Here is a 23,888-nt window from a genome sequence, read left to right on the forward strand (position 1 = left end):
AGTTTTATTTTTCGAGGCGGGAACTAGTTTTGCAATAAAATAATTCTCCAATAATTTGAGACCATCTTTTTTTTTTTGGAATTATAAAAATAAAAATTTTTCGTTTCGACGGTTATCGATCGATAAAATTTTCTGTATAAAAGTAAAATCGTAAAAAAATCGCTATTTCCACAGGTTGAGAACCACTTTTCCACAGTCGCAGTGGATTGCCCTTTGATTCGATTTTGAATTTTTCCGCGTACACAAATACGAAAATAATAATTTGGCGAGTCGTTCGACCGATTTTTCGACAATGTAAACGATACACATCCGAAATTTTATCTCTTTAAATTCATTTCAATGCTCGGCTTTGTAGCATAATTCTGGTTAATTTTGAAAAAAACAAAAAATGAATCTTTCGTATCATTTTCAACTTTTATCTCGTTTTCTTTTTACTACTCATGCAGTGAAGGGTATCGTTTCTGAAGTGCTTCTTTTCTCGTTTTCATTTATCAGTATCACAGCAATATTTGAGAAAAACAACATTTCGAACGATTAATTAATTTCTAATAACGGATAAAGGATGTTCGATCGATTCCTTCGAATTGTTAAACTGATCGTAAAAATTCTATCAATTTATCGATATTATTGATTACTTTTCATTATCATATATTTTAATAGCTGAGGCTGATGCATCTCTCGTTGCATCATTCGATATGATATCACGTATAATATTGATGATAAAAATACGAAGGAATCGAAGATTGGAAGGCCATCTAGTAAATAAAATTTTTTTTTGCAAACATGACATTTGAAAAAGATTTTCATCAATGTCAATAAGTTAATCGCTTTAAAACGTTATTAATACGATGAATAAATTAACCATTCATACATCATGAACAATTTATGCGTACTACACCATCATCATCGTCGTGTTTATCTCATTTTTTAAATCAATCGATATATTTTTATAAATATCTCCAAGAATCCAAGATGTTTACATCTACGATCCTCGATCAGTGGTTCTCAATTCAAAATTTTTACTTTACAAATTTTTCCCTTCTTACTCGATTCTTGTTCGAATAAAGAAAGAAAAAAAAATCTTCAAATTCCAATATAAAAATTACAACCTCATCATCGTGTTCATCTCATTCTCCAGTCAGATAAATTTCTCACGAGTATCTTTTAAAAATCTAAAATTGCTCAAACTGTTAATCCAACAAGGTTGAGAGACACTGGCGCGGATGAAAGCCACTGATCGATTTCGGTGACGAGTAGCAACGATGATCACTCGTCACCTTGTGTTTCACATACGTGGTTGGGATGGAAAAGTTAAGGATCGATTTGGTCCGGTTGCCAATTTACGAGGCTGCTCAAATTCTCAGAGGGAAATGCAAATTACTCTCGTAACTGTCGGAAAGTCCGAACGCTTCGAACGGCAAGATGTTATTATTACCTGTCACGCGAAACTTTGAATAATTTGCCTTCGTCGATTAAGTGCATCGTTTGCGTGAGTTGGATCCGTATTTGAGTAGGGAGGGGGGGAGTAATCGGGAATGGCGAACGAACAGTAAATACACGAAAGTGCGGTTAATGTTTCGAAGATGGAAGATAATGAAACTCGTTTGGAATGACTTATTTATTTTTAAGTAGATTTTTAACGGGATCGAAAATATTTTATATTTGATGAATTAATAAAATCAATATTATAAATATCGTAATGTAATTATTAGATTATTGGGTTATCGGATCTTGGATTTAGGTTAGTTTATTCGCTCTTCTAATTTTTTGATTTTCGTGATCTCATTCGATAAACATTCCTCGCGTTGTATAATTTTAAAGATTTACACGTAACGAGGAATTTAATGAATCCATCGCGTATAATGGAAATTTAAATTAGATCGGCGAAAGTTTGAAATATTAAAATCATAAGCGAGGAAAAAAAATTATGATTCCTCTTTTAATACGCGTTTATCTCGGATTAATTTTTCAATTTATCCGATAAAAGAGCGCAAAATCGGTTATATAAATTGACAAATATCGCGCAATTCGTTCGATTGTATCACTCTCGCTTCGATATTCAATTTCCCATCTCTTTCTCTGCGTATAAAACGTCCCATTTAACTTTCAACAATATCAATTAACGTGCTAATTGCTTAACAACTTTCTATTTATATATCGGCTATGCGCTCAGATTATTTTAATAATCCCGCGTTAAAAATCGAATAACATGCGAGCTCACGCGCGAGTCGTAGGGAAAAAGTTTCGTGTTAGAAGCCAATATTGTGTAGCATATGGTATTACCCAAGCTAAAATTGTACCGTATAATTTGCTTCTCGCTCTAGAATTCCACAACACGCGTATTACGAGACGAGAGAGAGAGAGAGAGAGAGAGAGAGAGAGAGAGAGAGAGAGAGAGAGAGAGAGAGAGAGAGAGAGAGTGGGGGAGGGAGAAGAGAAAAATGTAATAAAATTGATTGAGCAGCAAGGAAGGCGAAGATCGATGAAAAGGTATTGTATGCACGAGGGAAAATTCACAACAGTGGAAGGGGGGAGGGGGTGTATTATAGTGGATTTAATTAAAAGTTTTAATTGAAAAAAAAATTCATACCAAATATTTAACTAATAACCCTTCGTTAAATTATTTCGAAGGAAACGCATTTTTCCTTCTTCCATTGTAACCTAACCTAAAAATATTGGGATAACAAGATCGTTTAAAGAAGTCTGATTAAAATTTAATCCAATTTGAATCACGATCTTCTCGTTTTATAGGAATTATTATTATTATTATTATTATTACGTTGTTTTTCGTAATGCGTTTTTAATAGATGTAGCTAATTATTGTTTACACGAGAAAAATATTTATTTGGTAATAAAGCATCTCCTCTCACTCGTTCAATCGTTCCACGAATACTCTTTCAGGATATTATATCATATTTTCCGCGATAGAATTGATCACTTGTTTGACATTTGAATCATACCATTTATAAACGTTTAACCTTATTAAAGAAAATAAGAAAGAAGTCGTGTAAATCGTATAAATTTTACGCACAGTTTTATTGCTTTAAGAACTGTGGAAAATGGAGAAAAAATATTTGTAAGTCGCGATAGATATATTCGGATATATCTATAGAGTATAATTAGAAATAAATAAATAAGATTTATAGAAAGAATTGAATTTAAAAAAAGAGAAAAAAAAATAGGGGGCCGAACAATTAATAAATTTGTCAACAAGAGGTATTACAATGATGAAATTCCAAACGATTTATCAAGATAGTTATCAAGATAATTTGTTTTACCTCGTGTTAACTAAATGATAGTCATTATTCATCGTTGGCCTAAGGAGTTGCAGCAGCAGTTTCAGGAGAAACTTGTAGACTGAATAATAAAGTTTCTCGGATGGCCAGCTATCCGAGCTTCAACTTTCTTCATCAAAGGGGAGAAACTGGTGCGTTTTCTGTGTGTTTCGGAATCCTTAACACCTGGGATGCAAAAAGTTCCCCTGTAAAACTGATAATGAACTTTGGACTCTACCCGAATTTGCACTCGAGTTCGTTGAATGCAGTCGAGGCGAGGACCGAATTGTATCGATCGACAGCCAGCCTTCGTTCCGCTTCCAATTGTTATATTTTGTTTCGATAATTTTTTTTCTAGCAAAGCCGAGGTTAAATACGTGTTTATCGTTCAAATTAGATCGAAATTAAATCAATTTGTCGAATGAAAATAAATTATATAAAAATATATTAATTTAAATAATTCAATAATATAAATTAACATAAATGTTCATCGTATCCTTTTTCATTACATTTATCGAATAGAATTTACGATTGAAATAATTAGAAAGAAAGGAAGAAAGAAAGAAAAATAGAGAAAGAAGTTATAAAGGGAAGGAAGGAAATTATTCTAATCAAAATTTATCACCGCGAGATAATGAAAATTAAAACATTTTATTTTTATCTCCTTCGAATTCGCGCTGTTGCCTCGCATTCAACCCCCCTTTTTTTTTCTTTTTGTTCGAAGTTAATTACAGTTAGAGAGCTAATTTCACAACTCCGCCTCGGCCTGTAAAACTTATTTAAGTTTTCCGCGTCGTTATTTAAGACGTTTAAGGCTGAAAGAATACACAATGTCCCCCGACATTGTTATTAACGGACCTCGTTAGAAGTGCGATGAAATTGGTCGGCTAATTTTCGTTTTGGGGAATGCGCGAAATATCGATGCACGATGATGAAATTTTTACTGATAAAAATAATTTAAAGCTTTCAAACGAATTGAGAAAGAGGTATAATTCTATTTTATTCATAGATGTGATAATCTCGTTTAACGATGATCAAATTCTATTTTTTTTCTTCCTTTCCTAATTTACATATCTTTAGAAATGATTACATATCTTTTATTTTTGTATTGCAATATTGGTTAATATATAGAAATAGGAGATGATTTCAAGTGATATAATCACAATTTCGTTCGTTCCTTGATAAAAAATTAACATTGAAAAAAATGATAAAATTCGTATGCACTTTGCCCACGTTCAGATTAAAATTAAATAATTCAATAAATGATGAAACGAGAGAAAAATATTATATTAAATTTAAGAATTCTTCAAACTGTGTGAAATAAGACGAAAATTAAGGATAAAAAAAGACGATTTCGACTTTATCTTTTAGCTATTAATTATTCTAATTCATCTCTCGAACTCTTCCCTATCTCCAGTCGATAATTATTGTACACGATAGAAACGAAAGATGAATGGCTGCAGCTCCTAAAATTATTTTATCATCCTCGATTCGATTTTTCGTTCCAACCACGAGGAAAAGTTTACGAGCCCCTTCCATCGTAAAGTAAGGCGCGCCATTCCATTTACTATCAACGGCTAATTGCTTTAATTGCTAATTACTTTAATGCACGATAAGGCTCGACGCTTTTTGCCCGATAACGCGATGCATTGAATTAGAGAACGCGGTTAAACGAGTTGTCTGTCTCGTGTTATAACCCATCCCTGTTATTATTCGTGTTAAATATGTGCCGCCACGCGAAATTTTATCTCTGCGATAATTTTATCAATCTTAAATCTTAAAATGTGCAAAATTTTGAGAATTTAGATATCTTATCACATGATATCCAATTCGATTCAATCGCGAAATTACGTTTAAGAGAAGTTGATAATCGTTCGGAAAATAATTTCGTTTTTATTCTCGAGTATTATTCGTCGCTTTGCTTCAATCGGCGTCTTTATTTCACCAGCTTCAACGAAATTTTGAAAACCAGTGGTTTCGTGTAACTTTTTTCTTGTCCTTTTCGGTAATAAAATATGCGGAAAATGATCCTTTCGATCTTGCATCTTTTATCACGCACGAGAAACACAACCGCGCAGAATCGAACGAATTTTTCTTATAAGCAAACCGTGAAATGAACAATACGATTTAGAATGAAGTTGGCTGGATATCGACCAGCGAAACTGAAGTTGGCTGGATAAACGTTCGACTAGCGACACTCGTGCGAAGAAACGAAACTACTTTCCGAACGACCCAAGAATTTCTATTCTAGAGTGAAATTGGCTGGATAATCGTTCGACTAGCGACACTCGTGCGAAGAAACGAAACTATTTTCCGAACGACCCAAGAATTTCTACTCTAGAGCGAAGTTGGCTGGATAAACGTTCGACTAGCGACACTCGTGCGAAGAAACAAAACTATTTTCCGAACGATCCAATAATTTACACGAATGAAATACATCGTTAAAATGATAAGTACAGAAACTTGATATTATATCTCACTGCAAATATTCATCCAAACGTTTTTTTAGATATCTATCTATACCTACTCGACTTACGATATCGTAAATAATAAACTTTTCCTTTTTCTTCGTCTTTGTACAATTTGCGTGCAACGAAGTCATTGAAATTACGTGCTCAGCGAAATCAAACGATTGTCCACCGATTTTAATTTTTTTTCGCCTTCTCTCGAGCCTAACTACCCTGCATAATTCGCTCGTTCTCGTTTCCAATCGATTTCACACGAGTGTTAAAAAATGTTAATCAGCGATTACTTTCCGCGGTTATGTACCGCGGCGATATAAATTCAAAAGGTTTAACACGTTGTTTAATCCCCTTCGTGCAACGGTTACAAATGGAAAATCGATGAGCAAACTCGTTGCAAAAATGCACTCGCGTCGCGTGCAAATGCGATCGTTTCATCGCGGAGGGAAGGAAGAAAAAGTCCTGTTTGGGAAAAGGCAACATGGCTGCCGCTTAAATTAATTTTAACGATTTAAGCGTTGCGAATATTTGGTTCGATGATGATTTTTCTTCCATTTTGATAATATTAGAATTTTTTTTTTTCCTCCAATCAAAGAAGCAAGTTTATTAAGAGATAGAATATTTCCTCTCTAATAAAATTTTTTTTAGGTTTAGACTAAATTTACGTGTGCTTATTTATTTAATCATATCTCGATAATTTCATTTAGAATCATCGCGAAAAAAGAGATCGACGAGCCAAGGAAATTATCCTTTTCTCCTACAAATTTGTAATTACGTGTCCGGTTTATTCTCTTCCGGTTTTAATTAAAACGAGCCGCAAATTTTACCGCACTCTAAATACGAGCCAGGGACGATTAATCGTTGTGTTATCGGTGTTGTCAACCGTTCAACCTGTCAACGCTCGTTAATTCACCTGGTTCGGTGTAGCTCGCAACTTTTCCAACAAACGAAGCGCCATTTTAATTTTATGAAACAGCGCCATCTGTTCTCGCGAGGTTTCAGTTCATCGAAAATCCGCCTATCTCTCTCTCTCTCTTTCTCGAAGTATTCTTTCGATCGGTCAGATTTATATTTAAACCAATTCGAGGCCAATTAGAAGGAATTGGATGGAGCAACTGGTGTGCTCGAAGAAGGTTCATGGTTATTTCGTGGCCAAGATCAAGTTCGTTTAGAACATTCGCTTGTTGCGATTGATTTATACGCGCGTAACATGGTTAAAGAGGTTGCGAGATTTATTCGTGATGGAGAGTTGACGTAATTACCAAAATGGTCATTGATAGGGGAATTGGGGATAACGTGCGAGCATTTCACGAGGGTGTGAAATGGATGGGCGATAAATTGTTGTTTGGAATCTTGTTTGGACGGATCAAGCTTAATCGTTTCGTCATTTAAGATTTTTTTACTCGAAGGGTAAACGATTACACTGCAATTATAATATATAAAACGGTGGTCTTCGTAATAACTTAGATCAGGTTATGTAAATCTAAAATGGATATTGATTCGTTACGATTCGTCGTTGAAGGAAATAATAACAATTTATTGACTAACGAACGAAACTTACGTCATCTGGCTAGGAAATCAATTGACAGCTTATGTAAAACGATTATAATATAATCTATTCGATTCTATAAAAAATCTCGCTCGCCCTCGAGTTTCTGTTAATCTCGCCGATTAAAAACGAAGAAACGTGCACCGAGAGCGTGAAATTCTCCCGTATCTGTTCACGCAGGGATCGTACGAGGTGTTGTTCAAATGCGAATTCCGATTTACGAATTTCCATCCCGACGTTCTTGGAATTTCCATTAGAGGGAGGCCTCGTCGCTCGAGAATCGCCTTATTGTACCATTATACCCGGAAAAATATCTGTCGAATCTAGAACCAGGTATCTTTCTACTTGTTTTTAATCCCACTAACGATACTTTTTCCAGTAAAGTAAAATAAAGTAAAGTATGGAGGAAATTTAAAAACTTTTGATAATTATTGATCATTATGACAATTGATTATTATTGGGAATAGAATATCAATTATCTTTAATTAAAAACAATTAGCAAATTCAATTGGATTTATTTCTACGTGACCGTGACAATTGATCACTAATTAACTCATATTTAATAAGGACAGATTGTGTCCAATACGTAATGTTTTGATTGCTAACAATAACAATTAGTCATATTTGATATTGTGATTGCATGACTAGCTTGAATATAAAGCATCGCTAATAGAAGGATGACACAATTAGCAAATGGATCAGAATATATTAATAAATTTGTTTGAAACGTAGTAGAAATGTTATTCTTTAGGAAGAATATAATTTGGCACAATTATTTGTTTTTTAACTATCAAAGGGAAGAATAAAGAAACGTTTTGAGATAATTATAATAATAATATAATAACGATTCAACAGAATCACCAACAAATCCCACGAAATCTCCCCTTCCATCCCATTTTTTTTTCAACAATTGCCAACGAAATCGTCGCCACGTCGAATCGTTCACACGTCCCCATAAATAGCAACGCCACCATTCCGAGCAAGGATTGGGACACGTGGCGACACCACGACGATTGTTTCCTCGAGTTTTGCACCGCAGCGCCTCGTAAACATCGAACAAGTTTCCCCCCCTGCCCCGTGATAAAAACTGTTTTGTTCGCTTTTGACCGTGAAACTCCGGGGAGCACTCGAATCGTAAAACGTGCCACGTCGCTGTAACGAGATTTTTCCAACGGTTTCCGCCATTCCCCCTCCCCTCCTTCGACCTCAATCTCGGAGACGAAAGGAAACCGCGTCGAATATTCAACGATCATCCCGCAATTTCCGCCACATTTTGTCGTAGACGTTGCTTGTTAGCCACAGTGAACTTGGGGGATTGAATTTTTCCTAAATCTTGTTTCGTTTTCTACTATTTCTTGGGGTGGCGCCTCGTTTCGAGGAGACGAGCAGTTTGTCGTGTTCGAAACGACAGATGCACGTCGTTTTTTCTCATTTTTATTTTTTCTTTTTTCTTTTCAACGATTTTGAGAGGGGAAAAAGATCGAGGGGGAGAGAGAGAGAGAGATAGATGTAAAAGTTCCAAATAATTAGCATTTAACGAACGTATGCGTAATTTGAATATAATAAATTAACGAGTTCGATATTATTTTAACAACGAACGAAATGCTGCACCTCTCGTTGATAATATACATATATAAAATATAAAAGTATTTCAAAATACACATAAAAACTGTTCCAAAGCGTAATTTCGTATTCCTCTAAATCCAAAAATTAAATTCAAATCCTCTATTACACTCTCCATCGATCGGTCCATTCAAACTTCCCGCGCAAATTTAATTAACGCACGTCCCCGCAACGCGGATTAAAGTCAATTTTGAAGAAATCGCGAATCCTCCCTCCGATTCGACGTGGGCCTCCTTTACTCTAAGCACACCGTCTCCACGACGTAGCCGATTAATAATCCAAGAGGGTTATCCGTTTAAACGGAAATAGGCTTTCCTCTACGTGGTGTGTACACACGCGCGCGCACGCACACAACACAGGCTCGTTCTAATTATTTTGCTCGCTCGGTTGCGAGTAACGTGATAACGGCCACCCAACACTCGCATCCTCTGACGCCTGCCATGCACTGATACTAATGCATTAATTTATAATCATCCTATAATTTGCGGTTGCATCCTCCTTGCCACGCGTGACCTCCATTCTAAACACGCTTACGCTATCCCCGCGCATTTCAATTTCCACCTCGAATCGGGCACCGTGTAACACAATCCGTTGTGCACTGGATGCACTTTGGAAAAAAAAAAGAACTCGATACGAGTTGTACGAGAGGAGTTTCAATCGATGACCATTTTTTCCTACCGTTGGAGAAGTTTTAAGAGGAATTTTCAAATTTTTCGTGGCTAAAGTATTTGTATCGCTACTTTGTTTGTTGTAGTACTTGTAATGTGAATTTTGTACACGAATTACTCTTTGAAATTATTTCAGGAATGATTTGTATTCGTAGATGTAAATGATTCATTATTATTATTGTTGTTTATAAATATCGTCGTTTATCATTAACATTATAATTTCTCTAATGTTATTTCGAGAAAAGAAATTTTCAATATTATTTTCTATAAATAATCGATTAATCGTTCAACTTGATATTCTCAAATTCCTCTAATTGTAAAGTATTAAAAAAAATATAATATAAATAGCGTAATTTGAAATAAATTTCCAGTCCAGGTGTGTTTCATTGGACGCTTCGCCGTGTTGTTTCAGCGAGAAAATATTTCGCAAAGAAAAATAGCAGGTTTAATTTATCCGTCTCCGAAAGAGGTTAGGTTAGAGTAAATTAAGTTAGAAAGTTTTGAGATATATATATATATCCTTCGCTAAAATGTTTTGCGTTTGTGATAACCAGGTACTGTAATAACTTGACGTGATGTTTGGTTTAATGAAATCGTGAAATTGAATATTTAAGTGATGTGTACGAATATGAGATAAAATGGAGAAACTTGGTTAATATTGCTTTTAATTAAATTGTATACACAAAGAGTATTACAACCTCAAATACTGAATTGAATAGAACTGTTTTCTATTCATTCATAAGAAACGAAATAATCGGTATTGTTTCAATTATAAAATCTTTGACTGTTAACAAGTTAATTTCTTTTTTTTAAATACTTAACTACCAATGAAAATATTTTCTGAAATTTATTGAAACTCGAAACTTCTCAGAAAAATTAAAAAAAAAAAGCATTAATAATTTATAAAATTTTATAAGATTTTAATCTCCTTTAAAAAAAAAAAAAAGAAAGAAAACTTTTCGCACATAAGTTTCAAAGTTTCGATCAAAATCATGAATCTCGATTCATTTCTAACCCGATAATTACAACGATTTATTAATAATTACATTTTCTCGCTACCTTACCTTTTGCCATTGATTCAATTTCTAAACTTTCGTCCGTACCATCGATGAATTCGTATTGTACACTTTTCTATTTCCTTGCCACACTGACAATTATTAAAGGAACGAGTCCATTACTCCTCTTGATAGCCAGCAAATCGTTCGTCATTAATAAGTAATCCCATTTAGAGGTTTGGACCCACCGATTAGCGACGGTGCTGCCGCTCACGTTAATTAGGTGACACTTTTTCTCGCCCCGACCATCGCCAACCTTCAATTGGTTTCAACTCTAATCGTTGGCAAGTACATCCTGCTTGGCTGCTCGCGTAGGTTAAAATCGGTGCTGTTTTTTTAACGTTTTGCGAACTCTTAACGAAAAAGCTTGTTTTTGGTAAATAGATTAAAGTAAACTGTGAATGAATTTAAATTATTTAGGTTATTTAGGAAACTTTGTTTTTGGTGAATAAATTAACTCGATGAAGTACAGACAAGGTAACGTTACAAGGTTAAGTTGCAGTAAGTTTTGAATAAATTTGAGTTATTTGAATTAAAGATTGGGCCGTCTCGATTATTTTCGTAATTGAAAAAGAAAAATTTGAATATTAAAGGATTAATTTTCAAAGATTTTACTTCGTGACTTTATTAGATTAATTTTTATTAGATTCATCAAAAATTTTCCGTAGTGAAGAAGAATACAGAGCGAGGAAGTAAAAGCTTCCTGTGATATTAATATAGCTTTCGGCGTACGTTAAGAAAACAAACAACTTCTTGTTGATGCGAAGAATTTAAACTTTGAAATACGAGGAAATCAAAAGAAACTATTTAATAATGATCAATTACCGATTCTATTTATCAAGTTTTATGTAACGTTATTCTTAATAAAATTATCAACGTCCAATACTATTATTTTCTTGTCCTCGATAGAAAAATTTTTAAATATAACTCTCTGAACAAGAGATCAAGTAGTGATTTTTACAAAAAGCACGAATTTTAAAATTTTAAAAAGTTAAATGTTAAAAAAAAGATAGCGAATCGTTATGAAACAAAATTGTCAAAATAATTTGACGATTCACAGTTAGATTTCGAAGAGAAATACTACGTCAATTAATACAACGATATCTTCATGTTCCACAATTACAATGGAACGCCGATTATCCAGACTATTCAGATGTGACCAGAAATTCTTGAACTTGGTAAACAGGAGCAGTTACACGCGAATTATTCTCTCTTATCTTTATAATAGATAAAATAGGATAAGAAAAATTAGATGCGAAAGTTTCAAACTTGACTCTCAAAATTTTTAAAAGATTGATCTTGATCTTCTAAAAAAATGAAAAAATAAAATTTTTTGTTTAAAACAAGAATATTTACACATGGGAATTAGATTTTGTAAAAATGTACCTTCTTTTTATCTTAACCGGAATAGAATAATAGGATAAAATAAAAAAAATAGTGCGCACGGGTCGACGTCTAATCAAGAACTGTCACAAGGTCGACCTTCGTGCAATAGTACACGTTGACTTACCATTTTACCCTCCTAAATTCGCTCTACGTTACTTTTTTCTAAAATTGTTCAGAAATATTCGAAATTATCCCTTATCGAAAAGAAAATTAACATTAAATTGAACGATACGTATATATTCTCTTCCGTAGTATTTAACGCGTTTACATTCCTTCGTATCATTTCGAAAAAAAAAAAAAATTTCCTGCGTTCGAACGATTCTCGATAGCCGGATATTTGTCATAAGCGGTAACAAGAACGTCGAGTGGTTGCGATAAGATAAAAAAAAAAAAAAAAAAATCTCGTTTCCCATCGGTACCACCTTGTGCCAGATCGTGGCAGCCAGAATTCGTGCGAAACGACGTCCCAATATTTCAATACCGTTATCTCCGAAAAGTCAGGCGGAAACTGGCTCGATCGATAAGGGGTGCATGACAGAACGATATAGTCTCCTGTGCCGTTTTTATTATCCCGCGGGTGCCATTATTCCATTGCTCGTTGACTGCGAGCTTTATACGCACGTCTCACGATCTCCAATTCGATCGTACGTTACGCGAAAGCACGAGTGGCCGAGTTTCGATTCCTTATTTTTCAGTCCAATGGTTGACAAATTTTCAAATCGCGATCAAATTATATCGTACATTCGTTTTATCCTATCGTATATATAAATCGAGCATAACCTCAAATAAATATAGGATTGAATCGTTATCGAAATCGATCACTTGACACGGAAATAATGGTTCAAGTAACTAGACTTAACCTTAAAAATAAACTATAAAATATAAATACATTGTATTTTATTCTATTCTTAATATCGAAAATTTATAATTCTAAGAATCTTTAAAATTTTCAATATACACAATTCTTTATTAGAGAACGAAAAGTTTTTTTATTTAAAAAAAAAAAAACGATATTGATATCGTATTGTATCACACGATACATTTCCCTTTTTTTCATAAAATTTTATTCTACCACTTACGGCCTGTATACGACGTATACTGAGCACACTGTAACAAATGCGATCGAACCAATTTTCTTTTTTCTAGAGAGAGTATGGTCTATCCTCGACCGTAACATTCCACCTCGTTACCACGAGGCGTGCAAAAGTGGAATAGGAAAGCCAGAGAGAGAGAGAGAGAGAGGAGTGGAGAGAAAAAAGGAGACGAGAAAATGGTTTCGAGGAGTTAGACGAGGATAATGGAGGTTAGGAGGGACTCTGCATTTTGGATGTCCCCGTTCGAAAGTAACTTTAATTCCCTCGTCTCTGGCAATTTGTACGATTTACATTCACGTTTCCGCCCCCCCATGCCATTTCTCCAAAGAATTTTCGATCAGTATATATATATATATATATATATATATATATATATATATATATAACGTCGAGAAAACTAATTAACAAGCGACAAAGATTTCTCTAACGTTTGAATCTTGATCCAGTGACCAGTGTTAGTTAATTAACTTGGTTTTTTGAAAGAGCTTTTTGACTTGTTTACCTCCGCATAGATGATTATAATTTTAGCAGTTCGTTCGTAATTAACCGTTGTGAATAGAGTTGTTGGCGACGTAATTTTGTTAAATCAGATTCTCGATGCTCTGAAAAAATGCAATTAAGAAATTATTAAGTTAAAATTTTAAAAGCGTTGAATCCAGGATTGAATTTGACAATATTTGTAATTTCGTTAGGTTACGTTTTCTTAAAATAATTCTAAACCAATTCCATTTCGACGTTGTCTCGAATCGTCGTTTCCAAAGCGTTCATTTGCGAGGGATTTTTTTTCTCCTTGTACATAATTATACGCTTGTTTTGAGCAGTTCTCTTCTTCCTGATAACCTTGTCGTATCAGCCGCGTATTTCAATTTCGCGTTGCATTCCTCGCAGAGGAGCGAATTTAAAGCCTCTTAACTCCTCTGCCGTTAAGGAGAAGGAAGGTGGGAGGGAGAGGAAGAGGGTGGGGGGAGATAATTGCGAGCGGGACAAGCAAAAGGAAAGGGAAACCGAGATGTCGCTCGCGTAGCTGTAATCCAAGATAGCGAACGAAAATTATTCGCACCGCTCTCGGTAAAAGCGTGGATCACGAGAGACGTATAAATATAAATTTGCGCGTGTCAGAAAAATTGAAAAATGGAGATTATACTTATCGCATATCCATATTTCGTATGAAATATCGTTACAGTAAACTCGTTTGTCATCCGTAACGTCTTCTTTCTTTTTTTTATATTAAATCTTGTATACACACTCCTTGCGACGTACGGATATATATTTTGCTCGACTATTTCTCTCTTTTAGGTTACGTCGTTGTTGACCACGCGCGATATTTGATTTAAGGAATCGATTTAAATTATCATTTCCATCGATCGATATTGATTATTGGACTTTAATTTCTTTCTTTTTTTGATGCTTCTTTATTTTTTTTTGATCGTTAGTCGTAGGTTTCGAAAGAGATTCCGCTACTTAATTTCGGATTGTGCGTCTCGATAGCATAATCCCTGGTCTGCAAGAAGCGAGCAACACAGGGATTACGTTGTCGAAACTTTCTTCTCGAGCTACAAAAATTCTGGGGACAGTGATTAATCGTTCGGCAGCAGACAGCTCGAGGAGTGTGTTTCTAATAAGATAGCCCATTATGGAGCTCGCCCAGTGAAAAAGATTCCCACCCCCGCTAATGTTAGAACTCGTGCGATCGAAGAAATGATCAACGATACGTTCAATTTCGTATTTGTACGAAAAATATATATTATGCAAATCGTATCCACGCACATTCGGTTTGCATCCATCGATCCTTTCCACGTGGATTTGTTACATTTCGAGAAACGTTTATCATCGGCACAATTTCGGATCCCTTCTCCTTCGTTTCGTCCATTTCATTCTTGCAACAGATACAACCATGAATAATAAATACAAGGGGAGGGAAATTTCGTTCCCAATCAATGTCAAGATCCCTTTTACGCGAAACCCTTTCCGCTCTAAATCTCTCAGGTTCTCGAGGTTCCCTTTCGTTCTTGGTCAACCGAGCGTAAGATTTATGACGAAAAGTTGGTAGAACCATCATCGCCTGTCCCTTATGAAACTTATTACGGGCAACTTGAGAGCGACGATTGATCGTGGGGGAAACTTGGATGGTTAAGAAACGATACTCGTGATTTCACCCTTTGAATTATTATCGTTGTTATTGTTTTCTTTCTTTTTTCTAATTTTAATCCTTCTTATAGCAGGATTAGAGTTCTAGAGAGAGGATTAAAATCCCCTTCGAGGAGACTTTACAAAATTCGTTTAAAATTTTAAAAAGTTTCCTTTTCAAAAGAATGTCGAACTTTCGATTATTCAAGCTTCCAGAAATTAAACGATTGGCCTTGACAGAGTTGATCAATTTGCCTTCCAAGTGACACCCACGCTACTTACAAAACTTGAACAATTCCTCCTTCACAATACGAGTCAATTAAACCGATTTGTCCGCTTCTCTCTAATTGCGGAGAACCTCGTCAAAGACCTTCTTGTTATTCTGATCTGCCAGAAGGAGCAACTAGTCGAAAATAAACTTTAAATGATTAAAATAATCGAATTTATATATAGCCGCATCCTTTTCCCATAACCTCGAATCAAATTTTACCATAATAATAAACAACGAGTGAAGATTTAATTAATTACTAAACTAATATTCCGATAATTTTCACAATCAATACAACACGATCGAGTGGTAATAAAAAGCGAACCTGAATTCAACGATAATTTAATGAAAGCAAGAAAGAAAAAAAAGATTCCGCAAGATCTTGATAATCGGTCGAAATTGTGTGTGACGTCACCGGCATCCGGAAGTGCACTTTAGCTTTTGTGTACGCTTTACGCCGGGAGGAGAGGCGGGGCGGGCAACAGGCGGGGTCTGTTAAGTTTAGCCGGCTCGACCTGGCAAGTCGACAGTGTGTCAAGATCACTTGATCCCTTGCCGCGCCTTCACCTAGAACCACGCCGTCGAGGGCCTCGATTGCCGCCTCTCTTTTCTGCCAACGGAGAACCCACTCGAACGCAGAGGAGAGAATTCGAATTCGTGGCCGAGGGTTTCTTCTTCTTCTGGTCGAGGGGGCAATCGAGTGTGTGTCGCGGGGGATCGATAGCCGGATTTTTCGCGTGCAACGACGAATGTGATCTTGTTATCCCTGGTACGAAAGGGGGAGGATTTTGGGCTTCTCGAATTTTGAAAAAAAAGTGAGAGTTTAGTGGTTGTGGGGAGAGGAATTGAATCGAATTGAATTTCGATTAGTAGGTGAGAATGGATCGATCTTGATCTCGAGAAATCTGGAAATTTCTTAATTTTAGAAAAAGTGGGATGAAAATTGGCATAAAGTTTTACATCGATGAATAGTTTTCTGTAGATAAGTCATCGTGAACAAATTTCTTGTAAAGGAGGAGGGGGGATTATAGAAAAATTAATGGGAGATTGAGATTAAATTTATTTCGATTTTACGCTATTCAAAGTTTCAAATTATCATTACTCGATTATATAGGTTATTCGATATCCATGCATTTGCATATCGTAATTCGTAATACGTCGCGAAGAAACGATACGTTTTACGATTCGTTTGATAACTAATCGCTATTGCTACGGTGACGCGACCAATTAACTTTGAATCGCGACTCTACGAATCGAGTGGCAGCGAGAACAACTGGTTAAATTTGCTGCAGCGCAAATGTGATAATGGATCCCTCCCGCGAGCTTTATAAAACCTAGCCTTTATAAAACCAGCCTCTGATCAATTCTCTCCTGTTACGAAAAATCAATATCTGAAAATCCGCCACCCGATTCGTTATCCCTTCGTCCAATTTCTAATCCAGCGTAAAAAAGTGGGGAAAAAAAAAAAAAAAAGAAGAGAAAGAGGTTGAAAAATATTTTTTTTTTCACGGCCACAGCTATATATCGAGGGCATTAAATTTGATGTACGATATTTAAAATTGCGTAATTTATTATCCTTTCGTCGGGTAAGTTTGTGAAAATGAATAAAAAAGAAAAAAAAACGAGGGGGAAAGAAATATGATAAATGGGATCAAAATTCAGTAACACAGGCGTATAATATCGCGGACATCGAACAGAGAACGATACACGCACATTTTTCTAGGTTAAAATTTATTGATATAATCGTCCAATCCTCGACGAAAAGAGTAAAGAAAGCTAAGAAAGATTGAATTCGATCCGTTTTATCCAATTCCCCAAGAAACGAAAAAAATACATTTTCACGGATAGTATAAAGTGTCACAAAAACTGTCGAGGTTAAAAACCTGTAAAGATCTACCGTCAAATTCACTATTCATCTTTGGTACTAACCGAAATAGAGAGAGGAGGAGGGGGAAGAAAGATATAAAATATTCTTCCAATCAAAATTCAGTGACACGGTCGCATAATATCGCAGACATTAAACCCAAGATCCTCGAGGTACATCCGAGATGCTCCTTTGACGCGGCACGAATACCTAATAAGAATTTCCATCCTCGTGCAAAGTGCTCACACGTCTCCGTTCACGCCGTTCCGGAATCCACGGAGCGGAAGTGAGAGCCACGTAGCTCGTAACACGGTCCCAGGAACCGTTTAAACCGCCCCTCCCCTCCCCCCTCTCCCGCAAACCCTGTAAGCGTATAAAAATACGCTCCTCCCCACCACTTTTCACGGCTCGGTTCACCGCCGCTACGCCAGACCCATAGAAATCAATTTGCCGGATCGAACGATAATATTCCACGCTGCTTGTTACAGGCAACAAGAGGAATCGTCGAAAATATAGTGGCGCTCGGATAATTGGAATCGAAACGGAGGGGTTTTGGATTTTTCGGGTTAAATTAGGTTAGGCAAAGTATCTAGATATTGCTCGTTTATACATTACAATTGTTTTCGATAAAGACACGTATTTTTCTTCTTTTTTTTTTTTTCCGTTATTTTATACCTGTCGATGTTACGAAAGGATTAATCAAGATAAAATACGAATATTTAATTGTCACAGTTGATAATGGAATCGGTTGAGATCTTTCTATACAAAGAAAACTTCAACTTGACGAGCGAGCCTCGAGCGGGATTTTCGTACGCGACACAATTTTCATTTTTGTTTCGTCTCTTGGAATCGATCCTTGTAAAGGTGGTCCAGTATTAACCTACATAAAAAAAATGTCTCAGAATGGGAAGAGGGAAAGGAAGGATACAAAGATCGGATCGTTCCAACTCCATTGGGGGGCAGAAAAAGAATAACAGAGGGCCGTATCCGTTTGATTTCAGAAGTATGCAGCCGGGGATGAGGGTGGTCCTGGCCACCGCGTTCTGGCTGGCTGTGCTCGTGGCGGGGACAGTCGGCCACCATCCCGCCGGTCGCCTTATCTTCGATCAATACTCCTCCCCCTTCGACCCGCACCAGTATGGAGTTTATCGAAGAGCCGGGGGCCAACCGGACTGGAAGGATCAGGATCCTGTCGAGAAGAATCACCCGTTCGACCCTTCGATCAATCCGCCAAGGTCGATCACCAACACCGGCCATGGTACGCCCGCTATTCGTTACGTCACGCCGTTTAATTTTGTCTTTCGCTCTCTCTCTCTCTCTCTTTCTTCTTGTATTTCTTATCCTTTTTCTCTCTGTGTCATTTTCGTTCTCTCTTTTTATCGTCATTCATCTCCCTTCTTCTTCCTTTTCTCTACGTCTTTCCTTCTCCCTTTTTCTTTATATTTTTCGTTTTCCCTTCGTGTTTTTTATCCTCTCTCTTTGTGTTTGTCTTTCGTACTTACTTTCTTTATATCTTTCGCCCTCGCTCCTTTTTCCTGTCCGAGTTTTTCATTCCGTCTCTTTCTCTCTTCTTCTCTTTGTATCTTTCCTTCTTTCTTCTCCCTTTCTCTATATTTTTCGTTCTCTCTCCTTTCTGTTCAAGTTTTTCATTCTCTCTTTCTCTCTCTCTGCGTCTTTCCTTCTCCCTTTCTTTATATTTTTCATTCTCTCTCCTTTCTATTCGAGTTTTCCATTGTTTCTTTTTCGTTTTCCCTTCGTATTTTTTATTCTCTCTCTTTGTGTTTGTCTTTCGCTCTCCTTTTTCCTGTCAAAATTTTTCATTCTGTCTCTCTCTGTTTTTTCTTTTCCCTTTGCACCTTTGTTCTCTCTCTCTCTCTCCCTCTTTGTGTCTTTCCTTCTTCCTTTCTCTATATTTTTCGTTCTCTCTCCTTTCGTTCGAGTTTTCCATTGTCTCTTTTTCGTTTTCTCTTCGTGTTTTTTATTCTCTCTCTTTGTGTTTGTCTTTCGCTCTCCTTCTTCCTGTCTGAATTTTTCATTCTGTCACTCTCTGTTTTTCTTTTTCTTTGAATCTTTGTTCTCTCTCTCTCTCTCTCTCTCTCTCTCTCTCTCTCTCTCTCTGCATCTTTCCTTCTTCTTTTCTCTATATTTTTCATCCTCTCTCCTTCTTCCTGTTCGAGTTTTTCATTCCGTCTCTTTTTTTCTCTCTTTCTTCTCCCTTCCTCTATATTTTTCGTTCTCTCTCCTTTCTATTCGAGTTTTCCATTGTCTCTTTCGTTTTCCCTTGGTATTTTTATTCTCTCTCTTTGTGTTTGTCTTTCGCTCTCCTTCTTCCTGTCTGAATTTTTCATTCTGTCACTCTCTGTTTTTCTTTTTCTTTGAATCTTTGTTCTCTCTCTCTTTCTCTGTGTATCTTCATTTTTCTATATTTTTCGCCCTCTCTCTTTCTCGTCCGAGTTTTCCATTCTATCTGTCTCCGTTTTCCATTTTCCCTTCGTATCTTTCGTTCTATCTCTCTCTTTGCGTTCTTTCTTTTTGCATGTTTTTTATTCTCTCTTTCTCTCCCTTCGTCTTTCGTTCTTATTGTCTGCGAAAGGGTGAATATATATATCGTTCCGGTTAACACGCTCGTTTCTAATGTAACCGAGGGCACGTGGGTCGGGTAATCAAGTTCTCGGCTACGATCGAGATAAGCGGCTGTGTTCGGATACTTGGAGACGGTGGTTGCCAACGTTGATCAAGGGAACGAACCTCTTCGCCGCGAGATTATACCGCTTACCGTGACGAACCTAATTTACGGCTAATTTTAGATATAACAATATCGAGGGAATCGTTGGACGATGTGGGTTTCGGGGGGTGGAGACTTTTTCTTTCCTTTTTTTTTCGTGTAATCCGTGAAAAATTGATCGTTTCGAACGGATTAAATTTTTGCATCTTTTTTTATTTTTTTTATTCCGTTATTTAAAAGGTATTAAATACTTTGAGATGAGAAAGATACTTTCAACAGTCTCAAGTTGAAGAATATTAGTGGAAAGATATCAATTTGCGAGTGCATAATTTCAATTGCTAAACTCGAACACTTTGTAAGTGTTGAAAATTTGTGAAAACAATTTCTTCTTGTATTTTCAACCTCGTGTATTTTCAAAGATGTTATTACGATAACACGAATTCGATTACAATCGATTATTTTGCAAATATTCTATTTTTAAATTCGGTTTAATATATTGCAGAGCTTCGAATGGTTATTTTTATTCGAAAATAAACCTTCCTTCCCCAAAACATTAAATTTCGTGCTTTCGTCCGGCGTAAAATTACATTATTAATATTTTGTTAACGTTAACGTAAACCTCTAAAACCACCGAATGTAAATTTCTAATGAAACCGGTTTCAAACTGTCCACAATTAAAGTCTTCCCTTTGATGCAATGTTTGTCTTACGTCGCACAACGAGCAGATGAAATCCAGAAACGTTTAGATTTTTCGGAACAACTATTTATTCAAAGTTCTTCTTGCTTCCAATTCCACTGAATTCCAACCTCGCAAAGATTCGACAATTTTCCAATGGGTCTTAAACTTGTTCTTTCGAATTCCAATCTCGCGATATAACACGATTTCAGATTTCACCGAGGCGCTGCTTCACCACGGGGCCAAGTACCTCTCGACGGACCCCGCCAGTCGCGACTTCTCGCCTTCCTCGGCCGAGGACAAGCAACCCCGTGATCCGCCCGTCGACGACGAGCTGGTCTCGAAGAAAGGCCGCGCGAAATCCAGGGAAGATTTATCGAGATTCGAGGAGTCGTTCGTGGCGGACGACACGTTCCAGGACCAGGGGCCCGGCTCCCTCGAGATATACAAATTGGATCTCCTTCGCGAGCGGCCGCTCCTCCACGGCCACCAGGTGACCATGTTCCCGTCCGGGAAGAGCAAAGTTCCGAAGAAGACGAGCCACGCCGCTTGGAAACCCGCGAAGACGGCCGAGTACGGCGGCAGGCCGCCCCCCGGCCTCCCGATGCTCCTCCGCAAACAGTCCAACTCGTTCGACGAGCCGAGCACAGAGGTCCCCCCGAGCGCCGATCTGTTCGGCGTGGGTGGCGTGCCCGAGTTGCAGGTAGGCTGCGAGGGCCTCGAGGCTGCCCACTACAAGGAGAGGAGGTCGATAGACGGGGTCAGGGGGCCCAGGGACAAGGCGAGGGATCCCTGGCTCGACGTGACGCCGATAACCTTGGACCTGGACTACGAGGGGGGCGGGGAGGAGGAGGAGGAGGAGATGGACGAGCTGCTGAAGCTGAAGAGACTGGAGACGACCACGAACGGGGTGAAGAGGAACAGGGGAGACATGGACGCGAAGCTTCACTCCGAGTTCCATTCCGACAAAGGGGCCGAGAAACTGCCCGTGCGCGGCGACTTGGGCTCGAGCCGTAACAACGGCTCCTCGGCGTCGTCCGCTCGTCCGAGTCGTAGATTACTGTGGGCGGCGGAGGGGGGAGCGGCGCACGGAGGCGAGGGAGAGGGGAGAAGGCGCGGGGAGCGCGGGAAACGCGCGCTCTGGGGTTTCGGGGAGAACGAGGGGGTCGCGGGCAGCGACGAGTTGCAGACCGAGAACCAGAGGCGGAGGATGTATCAGGAGAGGCGGAGGGAGCAGGAGGAGGAGGAGGGGAGAAGGAGGGCCGAGTCGGAGATAGAGAGGATCAGGGGGGAGTACGAGAGAAGGCTAGACGAGAGGCAGAGGGAGGAGGAGGAGAGGCAGAGACGGTTGCAACAGTCGAACAGGTGGCAGCTCGAGGCGGAACAGAGGCGACGTTTGGAGGAGGAAGAGGAGCGTAGAAGGGAAGTGTTGGAGGAAAGATCGCGCGAGGAGGAAGAGCGAAGGCAGCGGGAGGAAGAGGCAAGGAGGAGGAAGGAGCAGGAGGAGGAGATGGACAGGAGGAGATTTAAGGAAAGAAGAAGAGAGTGGTTGTTGAAACAGAGGCGATTAGAGGAGGAGGAGAAGGAGAGGAACGTGACCGCGGAGAGAGAATGGCTGAGAAAGTTGGAACGTAATCGACCGATCGAGTTTGCTCCTCTTCCTTCTTCTCCTCATCATCATCGTCATCATCAACAACAACAACAACAAGAACAACATCGACCTGATCCCTCGATGATGGATCGTCGAAAGGAGGAGCGGAAATTGCTCGAGTACGTTAGAAGGAATCAACCCGTCCAGGTGTCCAGGGCGAACGATTCTTACGAGAGAAACTTGGCGGAGCAGAGGACACAGTATGCAATATATAATTCGAGAAACGGAAGAAGAAATCACGGTCCATCGGCCCCCACGAATATCGATCCGAGCTCTTACGCGGAGGAGAGTAGGAGGAGGGAGGCTGCGAGGAGGATCGAGGAGGAGGAGGAGAAGAAGAGGCGGGAGAGGGAGGAAAGGATGAGAGAGGCGGAGAGGCGAGAAGAAGAGGTACGAAGGAGGTTGTCTAGGTTGTACGAGGAGGAGAGGAGGAGGAAGGAGGCGGCCAGGCTGGAGGCGGAGAGGATGGCGAAGGTGCAGAGGGAGGAGGAGGAGAGGAGGAGCAGGGCGGGAGGAAGGACGAGGGAGTACGAGGATCGTAGACGATTCGATCATAGAAGGAGGCAGGATCTTATTCCGGCCAATTTAGTTTTGAACCAGTCGAGGAGGCCCGTTGTTGAGCGCGCGAGACAAAGGCAGGAGGAGGTGGAGAGGAGGAGACAGGAGGAGGAGAGGAGGTAATGAAAATTCGGACGAAATACGGTTAACAGGGATCCGAGTGGTTGTATTAAATTATGACAAATTGCGTTAATTCGGACGGATTATTTGTTATATTTGAATCTGGCTTATTTGAATCCCTTTCTGTTCCATTAGAATTGGTATATATATTCAGATTGCGTAATATCTTCTCTCGAATTTTTCCATATTTTATTCAGGAATATATCTCCAAATATGATTCCATTAATCAAAATAATTTGTTAATAAACTGCTCTTTTGAGAAATTTTAGAGATCCGAATTATTTTTTACACGATGTAAAACGTGTATATGTATATAACGTAAGAGGAAAGTTGCTCTAATTTATTATCTCTATCATGCTCTAAGTTGGTAAATTTCTAGAGAGAATATTCCATGACGCAATAGATTTTCCTAGGCGATAAATACTCCAGAGCCCACACGTCGGCCCTCTTACTAATATTTATGATACCACGGCAACCCTATAACCTTAAAGCTTGACTTTCGGAATGTTTCTCATCGTTATAGATCATTTCCTTGAAATAGTTGTTTTGCTATCATTCTTGCTGTATCTCCTCTACGATAAATTTACATCAACGTTTTTTTTTCCCCAATATATTCTTTGGAATGATATTTTCTGGACTATATTCGAAAATATTTAATTTTAATTTATCTATCTACTAGAATAAAAATTTTTATTTCCTGACAACTACTTTCTTTCTTATAATTAATCGAATGATTTAACGATAATTAAATTTGTTGTTATCATTAAGCAAAATTTGCAAAGGTGTA

At 38.0% G+C, this 23,888-nt stretch overlaps 2 protein-coding genes across 13 annotated transcripts in view; one reads left to right on the plus strand and one right to left on the minus strand.

The window, feature by feature from the left end:
* Window positions 1-23,888, minus strand: part of LOC107998516 (uncharacterized) — a 115,715-nt gene that overhangs the window by 64,179 nt on the left and 27,648 nt on the right. Inside the window, exon 1 of one of the 2 annotated variants that reach the window (XM_028667075.2) lies at window positions 10,642-12,836. The exons of the other annotated variant lie outside the window; for it this stretch is intronic. Within the exon in view, the coding sequence (XP_028522876.1) occupies window positions 10,642-10,651 (10 nt within the window). The 5' untranslated portion in view covers window positions 10,652-12,836. Of the gene's footprint in view, window positions 1-10,641; window positions 12,837-23,888 lie in introns of those variants that run through there. 2 annotated transcript variants of the gene reach the window in all.
* Window positions 1-23,888, plus strand: part of LOC107998511 (trichohyalin) — a 55,410-nt gene that overhangs the window by 25,794 nt on the left and 5,728 nt on the right. For 4 of the 11 annotated variants that reach the window (XM_062081272.1, XM_062081282.1, XM_062081271.1 and 1 more), the window contains 2 exons: window positions 18,373-18,629; window positions 20,985-23,100. In XM_062081272.1, coding sequence (XP_061937256.1) covers window positions 18,373-18,629; window positions 20,985-23,100 — 2,373 coding nt within the window. Of the gene's footprint in view, window positions 1-7,114; window positions 7,620-16,028; window positions 16,381-17,859; window positions 17,947-18,372; window positions 18,630-20,984; window positions 23,101-23,888 lie in introns of those variants that run through there. The other 7 variants (XM_062081274.1, XM_062081273.1, XM_062081280.1 and 4 more) reach the window with 6 other exon arrangements.

The sequence above is a fragment of the Apis cerana genome, linkage group LG11, assembly GCF_029169275.1.
Source record: "Apis cerana isolate GH-2021 linkage group LG11, AcerK_1.0, whole genome shotgun sequence".
Classification (NCBI taxonomy): Eukaryota; Metazoa; Arthropoda; class Insecta; order Hymenoptera; family Apidae; genus Apis; species Apis cerana.